Here is a 23188-nt window from a genome sequence, read left to right as displayed (position 1 = left end):
TATATATATATATATATATATATATATATATATATATATATATATATATATATATATATATATATATATATATATATATATATATATATATATATATATATATATATATATATATATATATATATATATATAACTTTGGGATTACTGAAAAGTAGCTTTTCACATCAACATTTGGACCATTCACGTGTAAGTGATGTGAAAATAACTTTATATCAAATTCTTCCACTGGACCTAATACTTTTATTTAAATTTGAACACTAATCGGGAGTAATTATCTAAACATATTAGTTTCCCTAATGTAAAACGTATTTGTAAATATATTTTTGTGAATTTTGAAAAGGTCTCGCCGCTGAAAATCATAAGTTTTTAAGAAAGAGAGTGAACTGAATTTATGTTCAACAGTTGACCTATTGAAGCAATTTTTTTTTTAAAAAAATTCCATTCTCTCACCACCTCTTACCATTACCATCCTCATTGTACGCCAAGGCAAAGCAAAATGTTGTGCTAGAAAGGAAATATATATATCGTTCAAGCTACATGAAATGAGTCCTTTTCAAGGATATTTTCCATAATTTATTTATTGCTTGTGAATTAAAATATCATGATCAATAAATGTATTCTATTGAAAATACTATAAATAAAAGAGCTTTAGTTTACCACCCACATCAATTTTATGCCTTTCGATCACGTTGTACTAATAATATAAAACTATCACTGCATAAAACAATGTTTTCTTAAAAGTATTCGTCACTATTTCGTCGTAAAAACAACGTGATAGTCAACTTTATATTAAAATTCTAGTCATCTAAATCTTAATCATATTTATTTCGCTTTCGTGGCACCAAAAACACAGGTATTTCTCTACCTAAATTAATAATACTAAAGTTGTCTATAATAATTCATTTGGTTAGATCGTCTTAATATTTAATATCGTTGTTAAATATTTAGTACCTACAAGTGACTTCAGAGTGAGTATTGATCCTGATTGGCTGTTGCAACGTGACATTTGTTTACGTTTAGCATTCATTCGTCATGTTCTATTTCGAGTTAGCCTCTAGCCCGTCAAATATGAATTCTCTTACGTGGAACATTTTAATTCCTTCACTTGTGAAAGATTTGGTTTATTTCTTACTTAACACGAAGCCGGGAACACGATCAAAGTAATTATGCAATGAAATTGCCAGATACACAAAATAACAATTTATGAAGAGAATTTGATCAGCAGTATCTAGAATATTAACAAACCATCTTGTTTATACACAACAAGCTGACGCTGTGGTCATGTCAAGTGTCAGTGAATCAGTGATTTTCTTCTTCTTGAGTTGTAAGAAGCTAATTAGTTTAACGTTAAGTATTTGTTTATACCCATTTTGTTAGAATGTCTAAAGCAATAAAGCAATGTTAAATAATTAAATGAAAATTCAGCGCTTATTTAGATTCATTTTGTTAGGTAGTCTTAATTGATAGCTTAAATAGTGTTGAACAGGTAGTTATACATTAAGTATTTACTTCGAATAATGTATTTTTATAGAAATTAAAACTTGGTTACGAATTTATTATTTACATATCTAATCTATAGAATTTAATCTACATGCATTATCTGTTACAAATATTTTGTGTCCGCAGTGGACTTATCTTACATGGTTCTCGGTAAAACACCGAGGTCAAGCATCACTAGCTGCGGTCAGAAAGCGTAGGTGTGACCACTTTGGTTCGGTGGTATCAATCCTCTTTAAGTCGTCTAGCTACCTAGCAGGTCGTTGAGCTACCAAAGACGATAACCATCCCCTCTGCAGTGAATCAAGAGGATAAATCGCATCATCTTCTAGAATGTTTCGCAGACCGTCACCAATAGCTCATTGTGCGGCTCCAGTGTGACGTAAATAAAGTACCTACCTAATCAGAAGTGTTTTGTTTCTGAGCTGCTAGGAAACGTTTATATAATGTAGAGTGACATGTGACAAGAAGGTAGGGGCATGGTTTAGTGATACTTGGTGACAAAGAAGGGTGGCGTCAAAAATGGTGCATTTATGGACGGACCCTATACTTACCCTGAGCATTGTAGGGTACATTCTCAGAAGAATCGATTCAACATGATCCATAATATCGGTACTTTGACCCATAATACAGTGCAAATTTGCTGAAATTTTAATAAATTGTTAAATTTAACGAAGTTTCTGTTCAAGTTGAAGCATAATATGGTGTAATTAAATTTAATAAATCTGATAATATCGTTCAACTTCGCACCATATTAAAATTACAGACAAATTGAAACTTATGGTTCAAAATTCTCTAAAGTTTTTAACATTGTATAACATCAATAACATTTGAGAGTGGTAATTAAAAGAGTGATTTTTAAGTAGGGCTCTTTGTCTTCCGGAAAAGTGAGAAAAGTTCGTAATAACACCATTTCATTAATTTGTTTTTGAAGGAATAAATTGTCTTATGATCCGCGATTGCCAAGGCATATAAACAGTTATTATTCTCCATCATAAACTGCCCTTTAAAAGCTGCCAACTGCTCCGGATTCAAAAAAAAAATATTCGGTCATCTTTACCAACTTTTTAAAAGACTCAACATGGCATAAATACTTGCTTATGCTGAGCTTTAGAACAGGCGAAGGAATAATGGCACATTTCCATACCTGCCAACTTTTCCGGATTTTCCGGAAGATTTTATTTTCATATTTAAAGTGGTAGTAAATATATACTATTTTTTCTTGTATAAACTTAATTTTTAAATGATTTTGATCACCACTATTCTTACAAAAATGAAGCACATATATTAATATGCGTTACTATCGTGGTTGTCATGTTAAGTTTTTCTCAAATACAATGTATTTGTTTGCTTAAAATTGAAGTTTTAATTCCATTTTAATACCACTGGGAAAAATGATAATGGAATGGATTAAAAGTTGGCAGGTATGCATTTCATACAGGCAAATTCTGGTGAAGAGCAGTTTCTTTGACTGTGGCCAAACTTTTGGCACCTGTAACATTGAATTTCAAAACGTCTAATCGATGACATTCAATCTGTACTGGTAAATCTAGTAACAATTTGATGTTAACGATGCTTCAATCGGAGCTCAAATCAGGGTGTATCTAAAGAAAAAGTAGGAGGAGCTTATTCTCCAGGCTACACCTTTACTTTAGTTGATTGATTTTCAATGGAGAAATTCCAATTTCTGAGAAGAAAAATTTCAGATTTTAAGTACTGGTACCGCTTTTCAACTCCCGGATGGGAGTATTCATCTTTCTAGGAAAAGATTGTAAAATTTTTATTTTTAGAAATCTCAGTAGAAGTTTCATCAGGAATGTGGGCGGGGTCTAACCTTATCTTTAAAGTAGTTTCCGCTGGGAGAGCGTCATCTGGTTTTTTAACAGGGCGGACGTTTTCGCCACCATTTTCAGAGTTTTCTTTCTGTTCTTCTTTTTCTGCTGTTTATTTGCAAATGTCGGGAATTTATAAGCAAGCGACAATCGAGAGCAAATAACACGGTAACAAGCGATAGCATATTTCTAATGGGGTGAAATAGAGGAAAGAAGGTGTCGATAGGTTTATTCTCGACGACCTACGCTAAGATTAAGACTAAACTATTCACCCCACACCCCTATTCGAAATGACCTTTCCTCGTAACCATAGTACCTGCCACGACGCGAGACGGGTATCCGCAGGAGTTCTCTTGAAAGCCGCACTATAGGAATCTCTGTTTTCTCAGAGCTTTGGAGTTATTTTCCAGTCTCAGGGATGGGAATGGAGACAGTCCCTTCTAAAACAGGAAAATATTGGGAATTCACTGGTGTTGAAGTCGATGCAGGTTGCAGGAGCTCTAGCATTTTAACAGCGTTCCAAGCATTCCACTCTTCTTTCAGCGGCAGTAATGTCTCATACATATATTTCGTGTTGTGTTGATTTTCATACGCATGATGTTGAAATCTTCTAGGCTTACTATCAGTAGTTTCAAAGTTAGTAGCTTCATCATAGATCTTGTGAACAATATTATCAGGATTGAACAGTGCTGAATTTCTAGCATAGTTGTACGCACGTTGTCGCAAAAATGTATGATCAAGTGTAGGCGATGGTGCAAACATACGTTTACTGCGGCAGCTAAAACAATGAGTTGACATAGTAGCGTAGAGCTCGAGCGCGACACACCCTTATTCTATCAAATGGCATAAATCCTAGGTATAGGGGTGCGATTTATCTGGGCACCTGGGCCGCAAAGTTAAGTTCAGCTTGTGTTGAGTCTTAATGATCAGCAGGAAGTGAGGTTGCTGTAAATAGCCTAAATTGAAAAGTGTCACTTCGCGTAAGCCTTTGAATTATTTGAAAACAGCGGTGATTAAAAACCTTATCAAATTTATTAACCGTAAATAATTCTTTATAAAACTACCTCTAGTAAATAATTATCCACAGTTCGGAGCAAGTTGTCATCTCTGTCCTTTAACGTTTTAACTGTTAAAGGTTTGTTAACCAAGTATCTCTTACACCTCCCGAAGACCTATATAGGAAATGGTTTTACTCCCAGCCTTTTTCGCTTTGTCGGGGCACAAACAGCACTGTTTATAATGTGTTGTCTTATGCTCTCAGGTACTGCATTTTCGTATGCAAAATAATTTAAAACAGTAAACCAGGTATTTCCTTTTATTATAAAAAACAGTAAGAGTCTATCAAGAAATCGTTGTGGATTTTATCATATTCCTTTCCCCAACTTTCGCCATCTCATATTCCTTATCACTGTCTTCTCAAGATTCGTGAATGGAGCTTCAAAAAGTAGAGTGAGCACAAATGAGAACAAGAATGTTGCTGTGAGGATGCTCGCAAACATATTAAACTGAAATTTTAAGAAAAAAAAATCATTTAATCAACCTAATATTTATAAAAATAAATCAAACAATGCGTAAAAATGTGAAATCAAGTACAAGGGTGAAAATTGCTTCTGTTTTAATTTGTACTGCACTATTAAGGCTTTAAGAATATTTAACAAAATAGTTTTTCTTGTGAAAATTGTATTTTAAAACAGTCCAGAACAGAAAATTAAGAATTTTTTCTTCTTTTTTTATTATTATTATAACCGTTGTTGAACATTCAATTTATGACTTCACATGTTCATCTCCGCATGCTTGTAATTTTGAACCCAATCCAGAAGACAAGGGAATTACTGAAACAAGTATTGGGTTAAATTTTGCCTCCGTGGAGGACAGCAAGTTTCGATTTTAATTTATTTTATAACCGTCGTTGAATTGCCGACCGAATTTTTTGAGTTTACGACTACTATGTGCAATTCCGCAGCTTTGCAATTTTAAACAAGAACCAGAAGACTTCTGGATTAGCCTGGTTGTAGTATATAATAATATAATAAATATTTATATCATTCCTATATTATGGTAGGACTGTATTTTTTCCATAAAATATATTTAAATAGTGAAACACTTGGACTACCACTTGTTTTTTTTTTTTAATTGCCATTTTAAAGAGGCGCTAAACACAAATGTGTCTATACAGGCCTAAACATGCACAGTAAATAAGCTCATGGCAAATTATGTTTCTATAAACATTAATGACCATGAAAAACAAATTATTTTTTCGCATAATTTAAATTATACAAAAAAAAAAAACCTTATTCGGGAATGGGGATTTCAAATCAGAATTTTGTTCGGAAAGCTACAGTTTTTTTTCTTCTTTTCGAAACTGTATTTTTGGTTTATGGTTCTGAATGCACAGGTTCAGAAAGAACATATAGTTTTATATACATACACAGGACCCGCGTTAAGGATTTCAAAATATTATCTGTAAATTATCTAAACATCAAAAGTATTAGCCTAAGGAAAATCTTAACAATTTCTTACGTGTGACTGATTTTCAACAGAGAAAACTTCAAATCAAAATGCAAATTTACTATAAATTTAATTATTTTATAAAATGCAAATTCAGGTAGTCATTTTGCAGTTAGGGAGGAGTAAAGGAGCAATAAATGAGAGAGAGGATTAAAAAAAATTTAGCTGTTGTAATCGTCTTTGAGAGAAAGAAATAGGAAAATATTGGGGTTATTTATTTTGATAACTTCTTAGGCTAGAGGCAGTAATACAAAAATAAATCTTAGGCAACATTATGTTATGTCACGAGAAGGCATATTTTCCGCAAAAATATTTGGATGATGATATGCATCTTGCTACTACATATTCTGTTTTATTGACACTGTAGGTTAAAATTTTTCACGTATAAATATTTGGATGATAATATGCATCTTGTTACTACATATTCTGTTTTATTGACACTGTAGGTTAAAATTTTTCACGTATAAATATTTGGATGATAATATGCATCTTGCTACTACATATTCTGTTTTATTGACACTGTAGGTTAAAATTTTTCACGTATAAATATTTGGATGATAATATGCATCTTGCTACTACATATTCTGTTTTATTGACACTGTAGGTTAAAATTTTTCACGTGATATCACGTGGTCCAGCAACGAACGTGGTAACCTGTATTTTACGGTATTTTGTTTCATGCTTATATAGTATCTCTTGTTACTTACGTTATCTGGACTTAATATAATTCTGATTGGTCATGCGACGTACTTAACGGAAAATACTGCAATCGAATGAAAAATACAGAATTTGTTCAAAAAATTCTCTTTGACCTTCTTTTTGGGATTGAAGGGAATATATATATATATTTCTTTTCGTAGAAAAAACCAAACGCAAACCAATCAATAAAACACAAATTCATTTGGCCAAATTTACGATTTTACCACGTTTGGCGAATTCTTGGTTTTTTCTACGAAAAGAAATATATATATATATTCCCTTCAATCCCAAAAAGAAGGTCAAAGAGAATTTTTTGAACAAATTCTGTATTTCCTTTAAAAATAACGCTTGAGACTTAAAAAAAAATCTGTGATCTTAACTTATCACATCCTAAACAGAAATGCATCTTCGCCTTGTTCTTACCACTCCCTAAATAGCAGAGAAATGGGGGATCTTTATATTCACTTGAGTGACTTTTGAAAAATCCTAGTTGGCTATAATTATATTATGAAAGTGCGTAAAGACTGTAGATTGTAAAGAGACTAGTAAAGATGTAGATTTGAAATCAGTGACGCGAAAATATCCAAGAGTCATTCGAAAATTCTTTTCTTCAGATTATTTAATTTTTGTCTGAATGTAATAGTTTGTGAAGAACGTATAGGTTAATATGCATATGTATGCACTTAACTTCTTCCTTGAAAATGACACGTAAGACAAATACATGACCTTAAAGTATCACCTTCTTCCAACCACTTCCTAAGTAGCACAGAAGAGGGGGAAATTAGAATTCATTAGAGTGAATTATGAAAAATCCTAATGAGAAAATACAATTCAAATTGCAGCTTTGCAGGTATGCAGTGAAGAGTTAAATCATTAAAACAAAGAATCGCACATTAAAACACATGCCTGAAAACCACAAGAATAAATGTTCCCAGAGTACATGTTCAATATGTGCACCCCTATGTACCTGGAACGTATCTAAATGATAAACCAGTTCCATCTACACATTTATCTTGTGCAGGATCGGCATTAATAGAAAGAGGCTGTTCCCCGGCTCTATGTAATTATTTAAAAGAGTAAAACCTACATTTTTAGATCAACAGCATTTAAAATTTGTACCTAAAATTAATAGCTGTATGTTGGTAGCGCAGGAAATAGAGAACTCGACTCCCAATGAAGTGAACCGGGTTCCAATCCCAACAATGGCTGGTCGATACGAATTCAGCACCCGGATGGCACCCATCACAGTGCTGACGTAAAATATCCTCAGTGATAGTCGGATCATGCCTTCAGGCTAATCACCTTATCCAAGGGGATCTTAAGTCGTCTTATCACCTGGCTAAGGCTGTAGGGGGTTTTCCTCGCTATGTAATGCAGTTAGTTCCATCAGAAAGTCCTCCACGAAGGCAAGTTTCTTCCAATACTTGATCCTGGATTTTCCTGGTCTTCTGGATTGGGTTCAAAATTGCAAGATTGCGGAATTGAACATTGGTAGTCGTAAACTCGTAATTGGGTTGGCAGTTCAACGGCGGGTATAAAATAGCTGTATGTTGTATCAATCAGTGATGAAATTAACAGCAATGTTTTTTAAACAAAAAGTAAAAACTTATTCTGCTTTTTAAATACAACACTAGGTGATACTAAAGGCCTGGATACGTAGATTATAATTATATGTACGTAGATAATTATTAAATATCAAGTAATCTATAACATTAGGCCAGTGTTTCCCAAACTTATGACTTTTGTCTGCCCTTTCTAAATTTTTCGTAACGCTGTGCGCCACTAATAAAAAAATGAACAGGTTTTTTACTATAAAAAAGTTGAAAATCACAACTGACTGTTGATATCACTAATTATCAACTGTTAACTCTGCAAAAAAATAGCCAATAGAAAAATATGTAATCATAAATTTTCATGGCTAGTTTTATTGTGAAATAAAATTTTTTGAAATTTTCGTTTGTTGCAAGATATTTCGCATAAGAACGAGTACCCCAACTAAACTGCTCCCGTACCCCTGGTGGTGCGCGTACCGCACTTTGAGAAAAGGCAATACTAAGGTACTACTATAGGCAATACTAAGAGTATGGTTTAAAAAAATTCTTCCCACATCGTTTCTTTTGCTACTTCTAATTTACTTTACTGATGAAATCTAAAAATAATCATACTTATATGGACAGCGAGTGGTACTTACCATCATAGTTGAGTTATATATTATTACATTTGAGACTGTTCCAATGTATAAGTACTTTATTGTAAAATTCGTCAGGTAGGCCATAAACGTCAGACGACTGGCCAGCTCAAATCTCTGTGATCCAAGAATTTTCGCAATAATACCTGCAACAAAATGAAGTTTTACAAAAAAAATATGAATATTTGGTTTTAGATACTTATTAGATTTCACTTGCATTCCACGACCTCGTCGAAACACCACAAGTTCAAGTTAAAGATGAGTGGAGAAAAGGCCGCAAGTGACCTCAGTTGCCCAAGCATTTCATACAGTTCTCAGTTCAGTTCTACTTATGTGATCCTCTGAGCTATTTGTGGGCTCCACTCCCTTTTCACGAATGCTCTTCAAAAGCCAATAATTACTGCGCAACCATCACGTGATTTCGTAGCATCATATACAGTTGAATTTGCTAAGTTGGGCCATTTTTTTAAAATGAGCCCTAACGGTTAGCGGCTTAAATTTTCACAGAGATTCAACATTGAAAATAATAATAATTTTTCAAAATAATTTCTACTAACTCTTCAGAATTTCTTTGAAAATACAATAAACATTATAACAGGTCGACTAGAGAGTTTTGTGTGCGAAAGTATTCGTTCGTTGTAATATAACTGGGCGTCTGAGGCCTTACGACCCTTGTTCCATTCATCCTGAAATTAGACTAAGAAACATACACGACCAAAATTAAGTTTGGGGAGTAAAATGGAGTTCGTGAGAGAGAAAAAAATGGCACTTTGCTATTATTAGTTAATAGCAAAATTGCAAGTAATAAAAAAGTATATGACAGAAAGTAAAATTAAAGTACAATGAGAAAATAAACACTAATGAATATTTACATTATTTACAGTTCGGGAATGCATACAAAAGGGGGGGGGGGCGAGTTTAAAGAATGTGAGGATGTGTGTATATGTGTAAGTAAGTGTGGCTCTTTTAAGGTAGAGACCCGTCTGTCCTAGTAATTACCACTCGTGCCGGGTTGCTCTCTACACTTAAGTTACAGGGATTAGCTTACCCATATCAGACCCCGAGGGGTTGCTCTTTCGCAGGAATAAGCTGAATCTGCTTGTGAATAGTGTACGAAAGTACACGGCTCCTTTTACAGTAATGCAAAAGGTGCTTTTATAAAAGAAAGTGGTAAGATATTTACCTTTTAACACAATGGTAAGCTAACCTCCAGAAACTAAAAAAACTCTTAGTAAAATTTCTATACGAATTTATGAAAACGATCTGTTTTATCTTTCCAAATTAATATTCCCAAACAGAAATCCCTGACAGGGATTCTCTAACAGAAATAATATTTTCAAAAACGTAAAGAGATGAGTTTTCGAATGTTCTTTTAGAAATTTTGCTACCTGTACCTATTGCCCACAGGTGTGCTCTTTCGCTAACAGAATTTTCTAGTAGATGCAACACAAAGTGAGATCAATTTGAATACCGGAGAAGAGAAAATACTAATTGAAAAATTTTCGATTTCTGACTTGTTTTTGGATGGAAAAGGAATGCTTTGATTGCAAAGACTTATCAACAGTTATTTTCTAAAATAGAAAGCAATCTTTCACATATGTTATAACATTCAACGAGTCTTGGTAGCCACGATTCTTTATTATTTTTTTTCTTCAGAAAACAAGCTAGATATAAAATGTTTAATAAATAATCCCAAGAAATTGAAGTGAATTTATACTCTTCAATTCAATTGGCTTCAAAAAATATGATCATACTGATTTATCACTCTTGATAACTGATAAATCACTTGACACTGATAAATCACTTTTGAATTCCTCATTCACGTATGGTAAGTCTTGAGAATGGGAGCCGATTTTTGAGCGCTTGAAACACGTCGTATTTTATTATCGTCTTCATCTTTGAGGCCAAAGAAGTTTTTAGTCCAGTAGATATGAAACGGTTTTACTACCAGCTAATTATCTCTTCCAGATCATAAAGAGCTCTGATAATATGCCGAAAGGTGGTCCACAAACTTTACTCGACTGACTGTGATAACAATATTCCACAATAGCTTTAATGCTAATACTTCCAGTTTTTTTCGAATATTATCTTTATTTATTTACAGAGGTAATGAATCTCATAAATTGCTTTTTAATTCTTAGATATGTAAATTTAATTATTATGATTATGTAAGATAAAGTAGATATTGTTGCACAGTTTAAAAAAAGAAAAGTAAAATGGTTTTACAACCAGCCTTTCCTCTTTTCCGTCTCGCTTTCACCCCTGATGAGTAGTTTAGTTAAGTTCCTAACAGTGGGTTGTGAAATCATTGGACGTTTTTTCACTTTAATATTTTTCATAATAATCTTTTAGTCCAAGAAACACTATGTGCTATCCGTTGCATGTCAGCGCCCAGGATAATTGTTGGGCAATAACAATGCTTTGTTACTAATTCTGTTAAATTATAGAATGCATTCAATATTAAAATAATTCCTTCCTACAATTGTAAGTTCAATGTGCTGTCGCTACCAATATAAATAATCTACGTGAGAAAAAGTACAAAATGCCAACAACATAGTTGCATGAAGACTAAGATCAGGTGCATGACGTCACAAGTATGATGAAAACTTGGTTCATCGTCTCCGATTCTCCCAGCTTGACTTCAGAATCAGAATGAGACCATAATTCAAGAGAATGATCAAAATTTCCTTGGATCTTAGAAAAATTTAATAATAGTAGAGCATAACCTTTACATAACTAGCAAAAATATTTCTGCACATAAACTAACAAAAAACTCGTTTAGTCCAATCTGAAAGAATACGAAATCGGTGTCAACTTCTTTTGTTATGTAGGTACTTTATTTACGTCACACCAGATCTTCACCATGGGCTGGTGGCATCGATCTGGGAAACATCCCTGAGGATGAGTCAAAGACAGGCCAACACAATTTCGATACTCTGCAGAGGGGATCTCATTTGTGAGATCATTTCCTCAATTTAGACGTAGATCTAAAGGAGAAGAAAATTTTCACCAAATCCTTGTGTCCATGGTACTGCTCGGAGATGAACCACAGGACTTTCGATTCCTCAGATTTTACGAGCCCGTAAATCACATGTACTCGGTGGCCCTTATTGGAGTAGAGGAGCGAACCAGAGCCACTATAATCGGAGTCTGATTCCCTAACCACTGGATTACTCGGTCCAGTTGTTAGAGAATCAGATAAACTATCAATTTCGTAAAAAAAGCAGAGGGAAATAGCTTTAGCTTACTCTCTAAAACAAAAACAAAAACAAAAAAAAGAGAAAAAAAGCGACCCAGATGAGGTTGGGTATTAATTGGTTCAACTTGTATTCACGTAAGCCGTTTTGCCCAAAAAGGAGATATATAAGCTTTCGTTAATAAATGAAATACCTTGTCATTGTGCAGAATAATTGTAAGTTTTTCTTCAGTCATTTTGTAGAATGCCTTGGCAATGTGTGAAACGTTAATCATTTTATACTTTGCCGGTCAATTTTAAGCACTCCATAAAATTCATAATTTCATACTTTGACAAATACACATATAAAAGAAATTATTAACTATTACCTCCAAGATCAGACTGACATGCAATTGTAATCCAGGCAAGAGAAAGCGCCCACAAGACACGATGTGAGCAGCCAAAAAGAAGTGAAGGTAAAAGTCCTGGAAACTCTGTGCCTTTATTCCAAATATACGGGAGAAATACAACTACCAACTGAGTAGAAATAGCTGCAATCCATAAAATTAAGTTGACTTTCTAAAAAAATAAACAAATACATAGGTCTTCAATTCTTTCGGAAGTTACAGAGGGTATTACTAATCTGGGGAAAATAAAGAAAATGACGTGGCAAAATATAATTGCTGTTTTTAGGTTACTTCCTACATTTGGATTTTAACGTACAGTCTAATAAAATAAATTCACGAAGGATTTATGCAAATTGAACAAATAGATACTAGGAGCAGTTCTGTGATGGAACGGACTCTTTCTCAGGCGATGCAATAGCTATAATGTAATAATAAAAATGTTCCACGTGGTGTATGTCCACCCAATCCGATAACACTTTTTAAGTCACAATATATATATATATATATATATATATATATATATATATATATATATAGTGGAGCATCGTTTATACGACGATCACTTATACGACGTTAGTAGGGGAAAATTGAGCGTTCAACCCCACTTTTTTTACTATGGGATGAGCGTTCAACCCCACTTTTTTTACTATGGGATGAGTGTTCAACCCCACTTCGGGTCGATGACCTCTTTTACTATAGTTCTATGGGATGAGAGCTACACCCCACTTCGGATCGATGACCTCTTGTCTACGAGATCCCCTCTTTAGATAAAGTTTCATCAAAAGGAAGATTTTTATTATCTCTTCTTTGGAAAGTGGAAGAATTATTTTTATTTTCGGGACATAGAAATTTTTCGCAAACTAGTATATTTTATTATGCTTTCAATATTTAAATTAATTTGTGAATTATTATTTTCTCAATTAAGCATTATAATTTCAATGATTTAATTTTAAAAATGAGCCTTCAAAGATTACATTTTTATTAATTTTATACTATATAACTAAAAATTCTAAACTAATTAAATAGTTTCATGATCAGAATGTTTATATTTAATTAGTTTTCTTCAGTGAGTTCGCTAATGTGAAGAGGAACGTTTTTTTTTCCCCAAGGACTTAGAAATTTTTCGCAAGCCAGTATATTTTTCCTATGTTTTTATTATTCAAATTAATGTGGGAATTATTATTTTCTCATTAAAGCATTATAAAAACATTAATTTAATTTCTAAATGAACCATTCCTTAGAGATTAAATTTTTACCAATTTTAAATGATATGTCTAATAATTCTAAACTGATGAAATAGTTTATTAGTCAGAATGCTTGTATTTAATTAGTCGAGATATAGTAAATATGTAATAATCATTCTAAGAGTTCTAAGTATATGTAATAATCATTCTAAGAGAATATGTAATAATCATTCTATATATAATCAGTTGAAGAAAATGGTTTAAGAGTTCGAAAAAACTTGATGAATTTGTCTACTCATTATCAGTTATAAAGTGTAATTATTATTCATTAATATTTTAATGAAAACTAATTAAGTCACTAAAACTCGTAATTCATATTTTAATGAAAATCCGTTAAAACTCGTTTGATTAAGACAGTTCTTGGAAATGTCGATGAAATACTAGCGTCTTTATCATTAACCTAAGAAAGTTAAGTAAACTCATATCGTCACTCTGAAACTGAAGTTTTCGATAACTATGTCTTGTTTTTAATCATCTGCGTTCCAAAACACTTCAGATTGGTTGTTAATTTGAAGTTAGAAAAATATTCAAAATGTTTGTACTTTGAAAATTTCCAATGTTATTGGTACTTGGAAAATTTCTGAAGTTCTTTGTACTTTGCATAACTTTCAAATTGTTTTGAGTTAGAAAAATTTAAAATTTTTTTGTACTTAGAAATACCCTGAAGCTGTGTGAACATATAAAATTATTTTAGTTGATTAATATGGTACCCTGGTAGTTATAAATTTTCATTAAGCTTGATGGGAATTTGAAAAACTTTAAATTCGGATGTATTGTTGGTAGAAAATTTCCGAAGTTGGTTGTGCTTTGAATTATTTTTAAATTGTTTTAACTCCAAAATATTTTCGAAATTTTTGTCCTTAGAAATATTTTGTAGTTTTGTAAATATGTAAATTTTTGAAGCTGGAAAAAATACATTTAAAAAGTAGCAAAAGTTTACATTTTAAGTAATTTTCAATTTAGTAGAAAAGAAACGCGTTTATTTAAAATCACAGAAGTTTAGTCACGGAAAAAATTCGAAACTGTTTCGGATTTTGTAAAATCTTCTAATAATCTGCAGTTTTCTTCAGTGAGTTGATCGCTAATGTGATGAGGAACGTTTTTTTTTCCTCAGGAAATTTTTCGCAAGCTAGTATACTTTTCCTATGTTTTTATTATTTAAATTAATGTGTGAATTATTATTTTCTCATTAAAGCATTATAAAAACATTAATTTAATTTCTAAATGAACCATTCCTTAGAGATTAAATTTTTACCAATTTTAAATGATATGTCTAATAATTCTAAACTGATGAAATAGTTTATTAGTCAGAATGTTTGTATTTAATTAGCTGAGATAGTATATATGTAATAATCATTCTAAGAGATAACTATACATATTCAGTTGAATAAAATGGTTTATGTTTTCATTACTTAAATTAATGTTCGAATTATTATTTTCCCATTGAAGCATTATAATAACATTAGTTTAATTTCTAACTGAACCCTTCTTTAGAGATTACATTTTTACCAATTTTAAATGATATGTCTAATAATTCTAAACTGATGAAATAGTTTATTAGTCAGAATGTTTGTATTTAATTAGCTGAGATAGTATATATGTAATAATCATTCTAAGAGATAACTATACATATTCAGTTGAATAAAATGGTTTATGTTTTCATTACTTAAATTAATGTTCGAATTATTATTTTCCCAGTGAAGCATTATAATAACATTAGTTTAATTTCTAACTGAACCCTTCTTTAGAGATTACATTTTTACCAATTTAAAATGATATGCCTACTAATTCTAAACTGATGAAATAGTTTATTAGTCAGAATGTTTGTATTTAATTAGTCGAGATATAGTAAATATGTAATAATCATTCTAAGAGATAACTATATATAATCAGTTGAAGAAAATGGTTTATGAGTACGAAAGAACTTGATGAATTTGTCTACTCATTATCAGTTATATAGTGTAATTATTATTCATTAATATTTTAATGAAAACTCGTTAATTAAGTCACTAAAACTCGTAATTCATATTTTAATGAAAATCGGATAAGAGTTTGGTGTTAAAAAATGTTAGATTTGATTCGACTTTTCAAATAATTTGCACTTTTAAAAAATTCCGAAGTTGTTGGAACTAGAAAATTATTTTAGTTGGAAAAAACAAGTATACAAGAAGTAACAGAATATATTTTTTTTCCAAATTGTTTTGACTTTGAAGTTTTTTAAAATTATTTATACTTTGAAATTATTTTGAATCGGATCGTGTTAGAAATATTCTGGAGTTACATGTACATAAAATTGTTTTTAGTTTGCAAAAATGGCTATATATCTAGCAGCAGGTGTTTGGTCGTGGAAAAGTTTTTGTAATTTGGAAAATTTTCAATTTCTTGGTTTTAAAAAAATTCTGAAGTTGTTGGTATTTCTAAATTTCTGAAGTTTTTTAAGAACAGGTATATTAAGAATCGCAGATGTTGTAAGTAATACTGTCGTACTGTTTGTAAAAACTCTTTGTACTTTGAAGAATTCTGATGTTGTTGGAACTTAGAAAATTTCTCAAGTTGTTTGCTCCTTAAAAAATTTTAAAATTGTCTTGACTTTGAAAAATTTTAAAATTGTTCGTACTTTGAAAAATTTTTACATTTTTCGTACTTCGAAAAGTTTCGATGGGAAATTCTGATTTCTTGAAAATTCTGAATTCTTCTTGTTTTGTACTTAGAATTGTTTTTGAATTCTTTGAACATAGAAAACTATTTTAGTTGGGAAAAATGGGTCTATAAGAAGTTGCAGTATATTTAAAATTGTTTAGACTTCGAAAAATTTTCAAATTATTTATACTCTGAAAAATTCTTACTCTGCAGGTTTTAGAAATATTCTGAAATTGTTTGAACCTAGAAACCTTTTTTTAGTTTTTTTTTTAAAAAAAAAACCCAGATAAATAAAGAGTCGCAAAAGTTTGAAGTCTGAAAAATTTTCAACTTGCTTAGATTTTGAAAAAATATTCAAATAGTTTATACTAAGGAAGATTTCTAAAGATGAGTGAAGTCTATAAAACGTTTCAAATTTTTGTACTTAAAAATATTCGTAAGTTGTTTAAATGTAGAGTTTTCTTTTCCTTTAAGTTGGAAAAAAAAAACGGATTTATAAGGAGTAGCAGGTGTTTGGACGAGGAAAAATTTTTGAACTGTTTCGACTTTTAAAAGTTGTCAAATATTTCGTGCTTTGATAAATTCTGAAACTTTTGATTTTAGAAAAACTCTGAAGATGTTTAGAATCAGGAAAATTCTGAAGTTCTGAAAAAACGGATAAATAAGGAGTCGCAGAAGTTTGAAGTTAGAAAAAGTTTAAACTTTTAATACTTTGAAAATTCTGATGTTTTAGGTATTTAGAAAATTCTGAAGTTGTTTGTACTTTGAAAAACTTTTCTTTTTTTTTGTACCTAGAAATATTCTGAGGATATGTGAATTTGAAAATTTCTGAAGTTGGCAAAAAGAAAATGTATATAAGGAGTTGCAGAATTTTAAAATTAAAAACTTTTTTTAACGTGTTTCAACTTTGATAAATTTTCTAATTCTTTGTACTTTGAACAATTCTTAATCTGTTGGTTTTAGAAAAGTTCTGATGTTGTTTGAACACAGAAAATTTTCTGAATGTGAAAAAAACTGCTGTATAACGTATAGCAGAAGTTTGTTCTTTGAAAAATTTTCTAATGTTTTGTAATGAGAAAAACTCGGATATGTTCATTACTTAGAAAAATTCAGAAAATGTTTTACCTTTGAATAATTTTCAAATTCTTTTGGCTTTGAAAAATTTTCAAGTCGCTTGTATTTTGTTTAAACATAGAAATTTATCTATGTCGGAAAAAGCAGCTTTATTACGCCTAGCAGAAGTTTGGTCTCGGAAAAGTTTCAATATGTTTCAGCTTAGAACATTTTTCAAATTACTTGCACTTGTTGGTTCTAAAGTTGTTGGTACTTGAAAATTTTTTTAAATTGTTTTAAGTTAAAACATTTAAAAAATTTCGCTACCTAAAATTATAATGAAGTTGTTTGCACTTTGAATAATTTTAAATTGCCTTGACTTCGAAAAACTTTAAAATATTTTTTCTCCGAAATATTCCAAAATTGTTTGAATATAACACAATTTTTGAAGTTGGAAAAAATGGGTATATAGCGAGTCAAGATGTTTGGTCTAGGAAAATTTTTCAAATTGCTTCGATTTTTGAAAATTTTTTTGAATTGTACGTACTTTGAGAAATTATGAAACTCATGGTATTTTGAAAAATTTTAAAGTTATTTGTACCTAGAAATTTTTTTAATTTGTTTTGATTTAATTTTTTGGTGATACTTTTAATGTTTTTGGTACTTTTAAAAATTCTGAAGCAGTTTGTACTTTGAATAATTTTAAAGAGCTTTAAGATTTACAGAACTTTCAGACTGTCAGTACTTAGAATTATATCTTAAGTTGTGTGAACTTAGAAAAATATTTCGAACTATTTGGACTTTAAAATATTATGATATTCTTTGAACGTTGAAAACCTTTTAAGTTGGAAAAAATGGCTATATGCTGAGAGTAATCAGTAATACCTAACGAGTGGGGTTGAACTCTGATCCCTGCTAGGGAAGCGGATTGTAGCTCTTGAGTCATTTTCAAACTGTTTTGACTTTAAAAACGCTTTCGAACCATTTGTATTTAGAAATATTTTGCAAATGTTGATACACAGAAATTTATTGAAGTCGGAAAAAACAGTTATATAACGAGTAGCAGAAGTTTGGTCTTGAAATGACACTGAATAATTTTCAAATTAGCATATAAGAAGTCGCAGAAATATTTTCAAATTATTTTGTCATCAAAAAAATTTTATTATCAAAAAAAAAATTTATATATTTTTAAAAATTTTATTTACAAAAAAATTTTATTAAAATTTATAATCTGAAATCGTTTGACCTTACACAATTTTTGAAGTTGGAAAAATTAGCAGATAACGACTCATACTTGCTTAGGTCTAGGAAAATGTTTCAAATTGTTTCTAAGAACAAAAGTTTTGAAAGTTTACGAAAGTCTAAATAATTTGTAATTATTCAAAGTACAAACAACTTTAGAAATTTTCAAAGTTCCAATAACATCAGAAATTTTTTTTTTCAAGTACTAACACTTTGAAAATTTTTTTGATGACAAAATAATTTGAAAATATTTCTGCGACTTCTTATATGCTAATTTGAAAATTATTCAGTGTCATTTCAAGACCAAACTTCTGCTACTCGTTATATAACTGTTTTTTCCGACTTCAATAAATTTCTGTGTATCAACATTTGCAAAATATTTCTAAATACAAATGGTTCGAAAGCGTTTTTAAAGTCAAAACAGTTTGAAAATGACTCAAGAGCTACAATCCGCTTCCCTAGCAGGGATCAGAGTTCAACCCCACTCGTTAGGTATTACTGATTACTCTCAGCATATAGCCATTTTTTCCAACTTAAAAGGTTTTCAACGTTCAAAGAATATCATAATATTTTAAAGTCCAAATAGTTCGAAATATTTTTCTAAGTTCACACAACTTAAGATATAATTCTAAGTACTGACAGTCTGAAAGTTCTGTAAATCTTAAAGCTCTTTAAAATTATTCAAAGTACAAACTGCTTCAGAATTTTTAAAAGTACCAAAAACATTAAAAGTATCACCAAAAAATTAAATCAAAACAAATTAAAAAAATTTCTAGGTACAAATAACTTTAAAATTTTTCAAAATACCATGAGTTTCATAATTTCTCAAAGTACGTACAATTCAAAAAAATTTTCAAAAATCGAAGCAATTTGAAAAATTTTCCTAGACCAAACATCTTGACTCGCTATATACCCATTTTTTCCAACTTCAAAAATTGTGTTATATTCAAACAATTTTGGAATATTTCGGAGAAAAAATATTTTAAAGTTTTTCGAAGTCAAGGCAATTTAAAATTATTCAAAGTGCAAACAACTTCATTATAATTTTAGGTAGCGAAATTTTTTAAATGTTTTAACTTAAAACAATTTAAAAAAATTTTCAAGTACCAACAACTTTAGAACCAACAAGTGCAAGTAATTTGAAAAATGTTCTAAGCTGAAACATATTGAAACTTTTCCGAGACCAAACTTCTGCTAGGCGTAATAAAGCTGCTTTTTCCGACATAGATAAATTTCTATGTTTAAACAAAATACAAGCGACTTGAAAATTTTTCAAAGCCAAAAGAATTTGAAAATTATTCAAAGGTAAAACATTTTCTGAATTTTTCTAAGTAATGAACATATCCGAGTTTTTCTCATTACAAAACATTAGAAAATTTTTCAAAGAACAAACTTCTGCTATACGTTATACAGCAGTTTTTTTCACATTCAGAAAATTTTCTGTGTTCAAACAACATCAGAACTTTTCTAAAACCAACAGATTAAGAATTGTTCAAAGTACAAAGAATTAGAAAATTTATCAAAGTTGAAACACGTTAAAAAAAGTTTTTAATTTTAAAATTCTGCAACTCCTTATATACATTTTCTTTTTGCCAACTTCAGAAATTTTCAAATTCACATATCCTCAGAATATTTCTAGGTACAAAAAAAAAGAAAAGTTTTTCAAAGTACAAACAACTTCAGAATTTTCTAAATACCTAAAACATCAGAATTTTCAAAGTATTAAAAGTTTAAACTTTTTCTAACTTCAAACTTCTGCGACTCCTTATTTATCCGTTTTTTCAGAACTTCAGAATTTTCCTGATTCTAAACATCTTCAGAGTTTTTCTAAAATCAAAAGTTTCAGAATTTATCAAAGCACGAAATATTTGACAACTTTTAAAAGTCGAAACAGTTCAAAAATTTTTCCTCGTCCAAACACCTGCTACTCCTTATAAATCCGTTTTTTTTTTCCAACTTAAAGGAAAAGAAAACTCTACATTTAAACAACTTACGAATATTTTTAAGTACAAAAATTTGAAACGTTTTATAGACTTCACTCATCTTTAGAAATCTTCCTTAGTATAAACTATTTGAATATTTTTTCAAAATCTAAGCAAGTTGAAAATTTTTCAGACTTCAAACTTTTGCGACTCTTTATTTATCTGGGTTTTTTTTTTAAAAAAAAAACTAAAAAAAGGTTTCTAGGTTCAAACAATTTCAGAATATTTCTAAAACCTGCAGAGTAAGAATTTTTCAGAGTATAAATAATTTGAAAATTTTTCGAAGTCTAAACAATTTTAAATATACTGCAACTTCTTATAGACCCATTTTTCCCAACTAAAATAGTTTTCTATGTTCAAAGAATTCAAAAACAATTCTAAGTACAAAACAAGAAGAATTCAGAATTTTCAAGAAATCAGAATTTCCCATCGAAACTTTTCGAAGTACGAAAAATGTAAAAATTTTTCAAAGTACGAACAATTTTAAAATTTTTCAAAGTCAAGACAATTTTAAAATTTTTTAAGGAGCAAACAACTTGAGAAATTTTCTAAGTTCCAACAACATCAGAATTCTTCAAAGTACAAAGAGTTTTTACAAACAGTACGACAGTATTACTTACAACATCTGCGATTCTTAATATACCTGTTCTTAAAAAACTTCAGAAATTTAGAAATACCAACAACTTCAGAATTTTTTTAAAACCAAGAAATTGAAAATTTTCCAAATTACAAAAACTTTTCCACGACCAAACACCTGCTGCTAGATATATAGCCATTTTTGCAAACTAAAAACAATTTTATGTACATGTAACTCCAGAATATTTCTAACACGATCCGATTCAAAATAATTTCAAAGTATAAATAATTTTAAAAAACTTCAAAGTCAAAACAATTTGGAAAAAAAATATATTCTGTTACTTCTTGTATACTTGTTTTTTCCAACTAAAATAATTTTCTAGTTCCAACAACTTCGGAATTTTTTAAAAGTGCAAATTATTTGAAAAGTCGAATCAAATCTAACATTTTTTAACACCAAACTCTTATCCGATTTTCATTAAAATATGAATTACGAGTTTTAGTGACTTAATTAACGAGTTTTCATTAAAATATTAATGAATAATAATTACACTATATAACTGATAATGAGTAGACAAATTCATCAAGTTCTTTCGTACTCATAAACCATTTTCTTCAACTGATTATATATAGTTATCTCTTAGAATGATTATTACATATTTACTATATCTCGACTAATTAAATACAAACATTCTGACTAATAAACTATTTCATCAGTTTAGAATTAGTAGGCATATCATTTTAAATTGGTAAAAATGTAATCTCTAAAGAAGGGTTCAGTTAGAAATTAAACTAATGTTATTATAATGCTTCACTGGGAAAATAATAATTCGAACATTAATTTAAGTAATGAAAACATAAACCATTTTATTCAACTGAATATGTATAGTTATCTCTTAGAATGATTATTACATATATACTATCTCAGCTAATTAAATACAAACATTCTGACTAATAAACTATTTCATCAGTTTAGAATTATTAGACATATCATTTAAAATTGGTAAAAATGTAATCTCTAAAGAAGGGTTCAGTTAGAAATTAAACTAATGTTATTATAATGCTTCAATGGGAAAATAATAATTCGAACATTAATTTAAGTAATGAAAACATAAACCATTTTATTCAACTGAATATGTATAGTTATCTCTTAGAATGATTATTACATATATACTATCTCAGCTAATTAAATACAAACATTCTGACTAATAAACTATTTCATCAGTTTAGAATTATTAGACATATCATTTAAAATTGGTAAAAATTTAATCTCTAAGGAATGGTTCATTTAGAAATTAAATTAATGTTTTTATAATGCTTTAATGAGAAAATAATAATTCACACATTAATTTAAATAATAAAAACATAGGAAAAGTATACTAGCTTGCGAAAAATTTCCTGAGGAAAAAAAAACGTTCCTCATCACATTAGCGATCAACTCACTGAAGAAAACTGCAGATTATTAGAAGATTTTACAAAATCCGAAACAGTTTCGAATTTTTTCCGTGACTAAACTTCTGTGATTTTAAATAAACGCGTTTCTTTTCTACTAAATTGAAAATTACTTAAAATGTAAACTTTTGCTACTTTTTAAATGTATTTTTTCCAGCTTCAAAAATTTACATATTTACAAAACTACAAAATATTTCTAAGGACAAAAATTTCGAAAATATTTTGGAGTTAAAACAATTTAAAAATAATTCAAAGCACAACCAACTTCGGAAATTTTCTACCAACAATACATCCGAATTTAAAGTTTTTCAAATTCCCATCAAGCTTAATGAAAATTTATAACTACCAGGGTACCATATTAATCAACTAAAATAATTTTATATGTTCACACAGCTTCAGGGTATTTCTAAGTACAAAAAAATTTTAAATTTTTCTAACTCAAAACAATTTGAAAGTTATGCAAAGTACAAAGAACTTCAGAAATTTTCCAAGTACCAATAACATTGGAAATTTTCAAAGTACAAACATTTTGAATATTTTTCTAACTTCAAATTAACAACCAATCTGAAGTGTTTTGGAACGCAGATGATTAAAAACAAGACATAGTTATCGAAAACTTCAGTTTCAGAGTGACGATATGAGTTTACTTAACTTTCTTAGGTTAATGATAAAGACGCTAGTATTTCATCGACA

At 29.9% G+C, this 23188-nt stretch overlaps 1 protein-coding gene across 1 annotated transcript in view; it reads right to left on the bottom strand.

The window, feature by feature from the left end:
- Positions 1–4626: 4626 nt before the first annotated feature.
- LOC107445366 (nose resistant to fluoxetine protein 6) overlaps positions 4627–23188 on the bottom strand; it is a 61612-nt gene continuing 43050 nt past the window's right edge. Inside the window, exons 14-16 of the mRNA XM_016059746.4 lie at positions 12289–12478; positions 8728–8870; positions 4627–4834 (exon numbers count right to left, since the gene is read on the bottom strand). Coding sequence (XP_015915232.3) covers positions 4694–4834; positions 8728–8870; positions 12289–12478 — 474 coding nt within the window. The 3' untranslated portion in view covers positions 4627–4693. The remainder of the gene's footprint in view (positions 4835–8727; positions 8871–12288; positions 12479–23188) is intronic.

Source organism: Parasteatoda tepidariorum, chromosome 3, assembly GCF_982258835.1.
Source record: "Parasteatoda tepidariorum strain Cologne lab strain chromosome 3, Ptep-v5.0, whole genome shotgun sequence".
In the NCBI taxonomy this organism is placed as follows: domain Eukaryota; kingdom Metazoa; phylum Arthropoda; class Arachnida; order Araneae; family Theridiidae; genus Parasteatoda; species Parasteatoda tepidariorum.
Note: the sequence above shows the minus strand (reverse complement) of the source record. Positions and strands in the feature narration are given on the sequence as shown.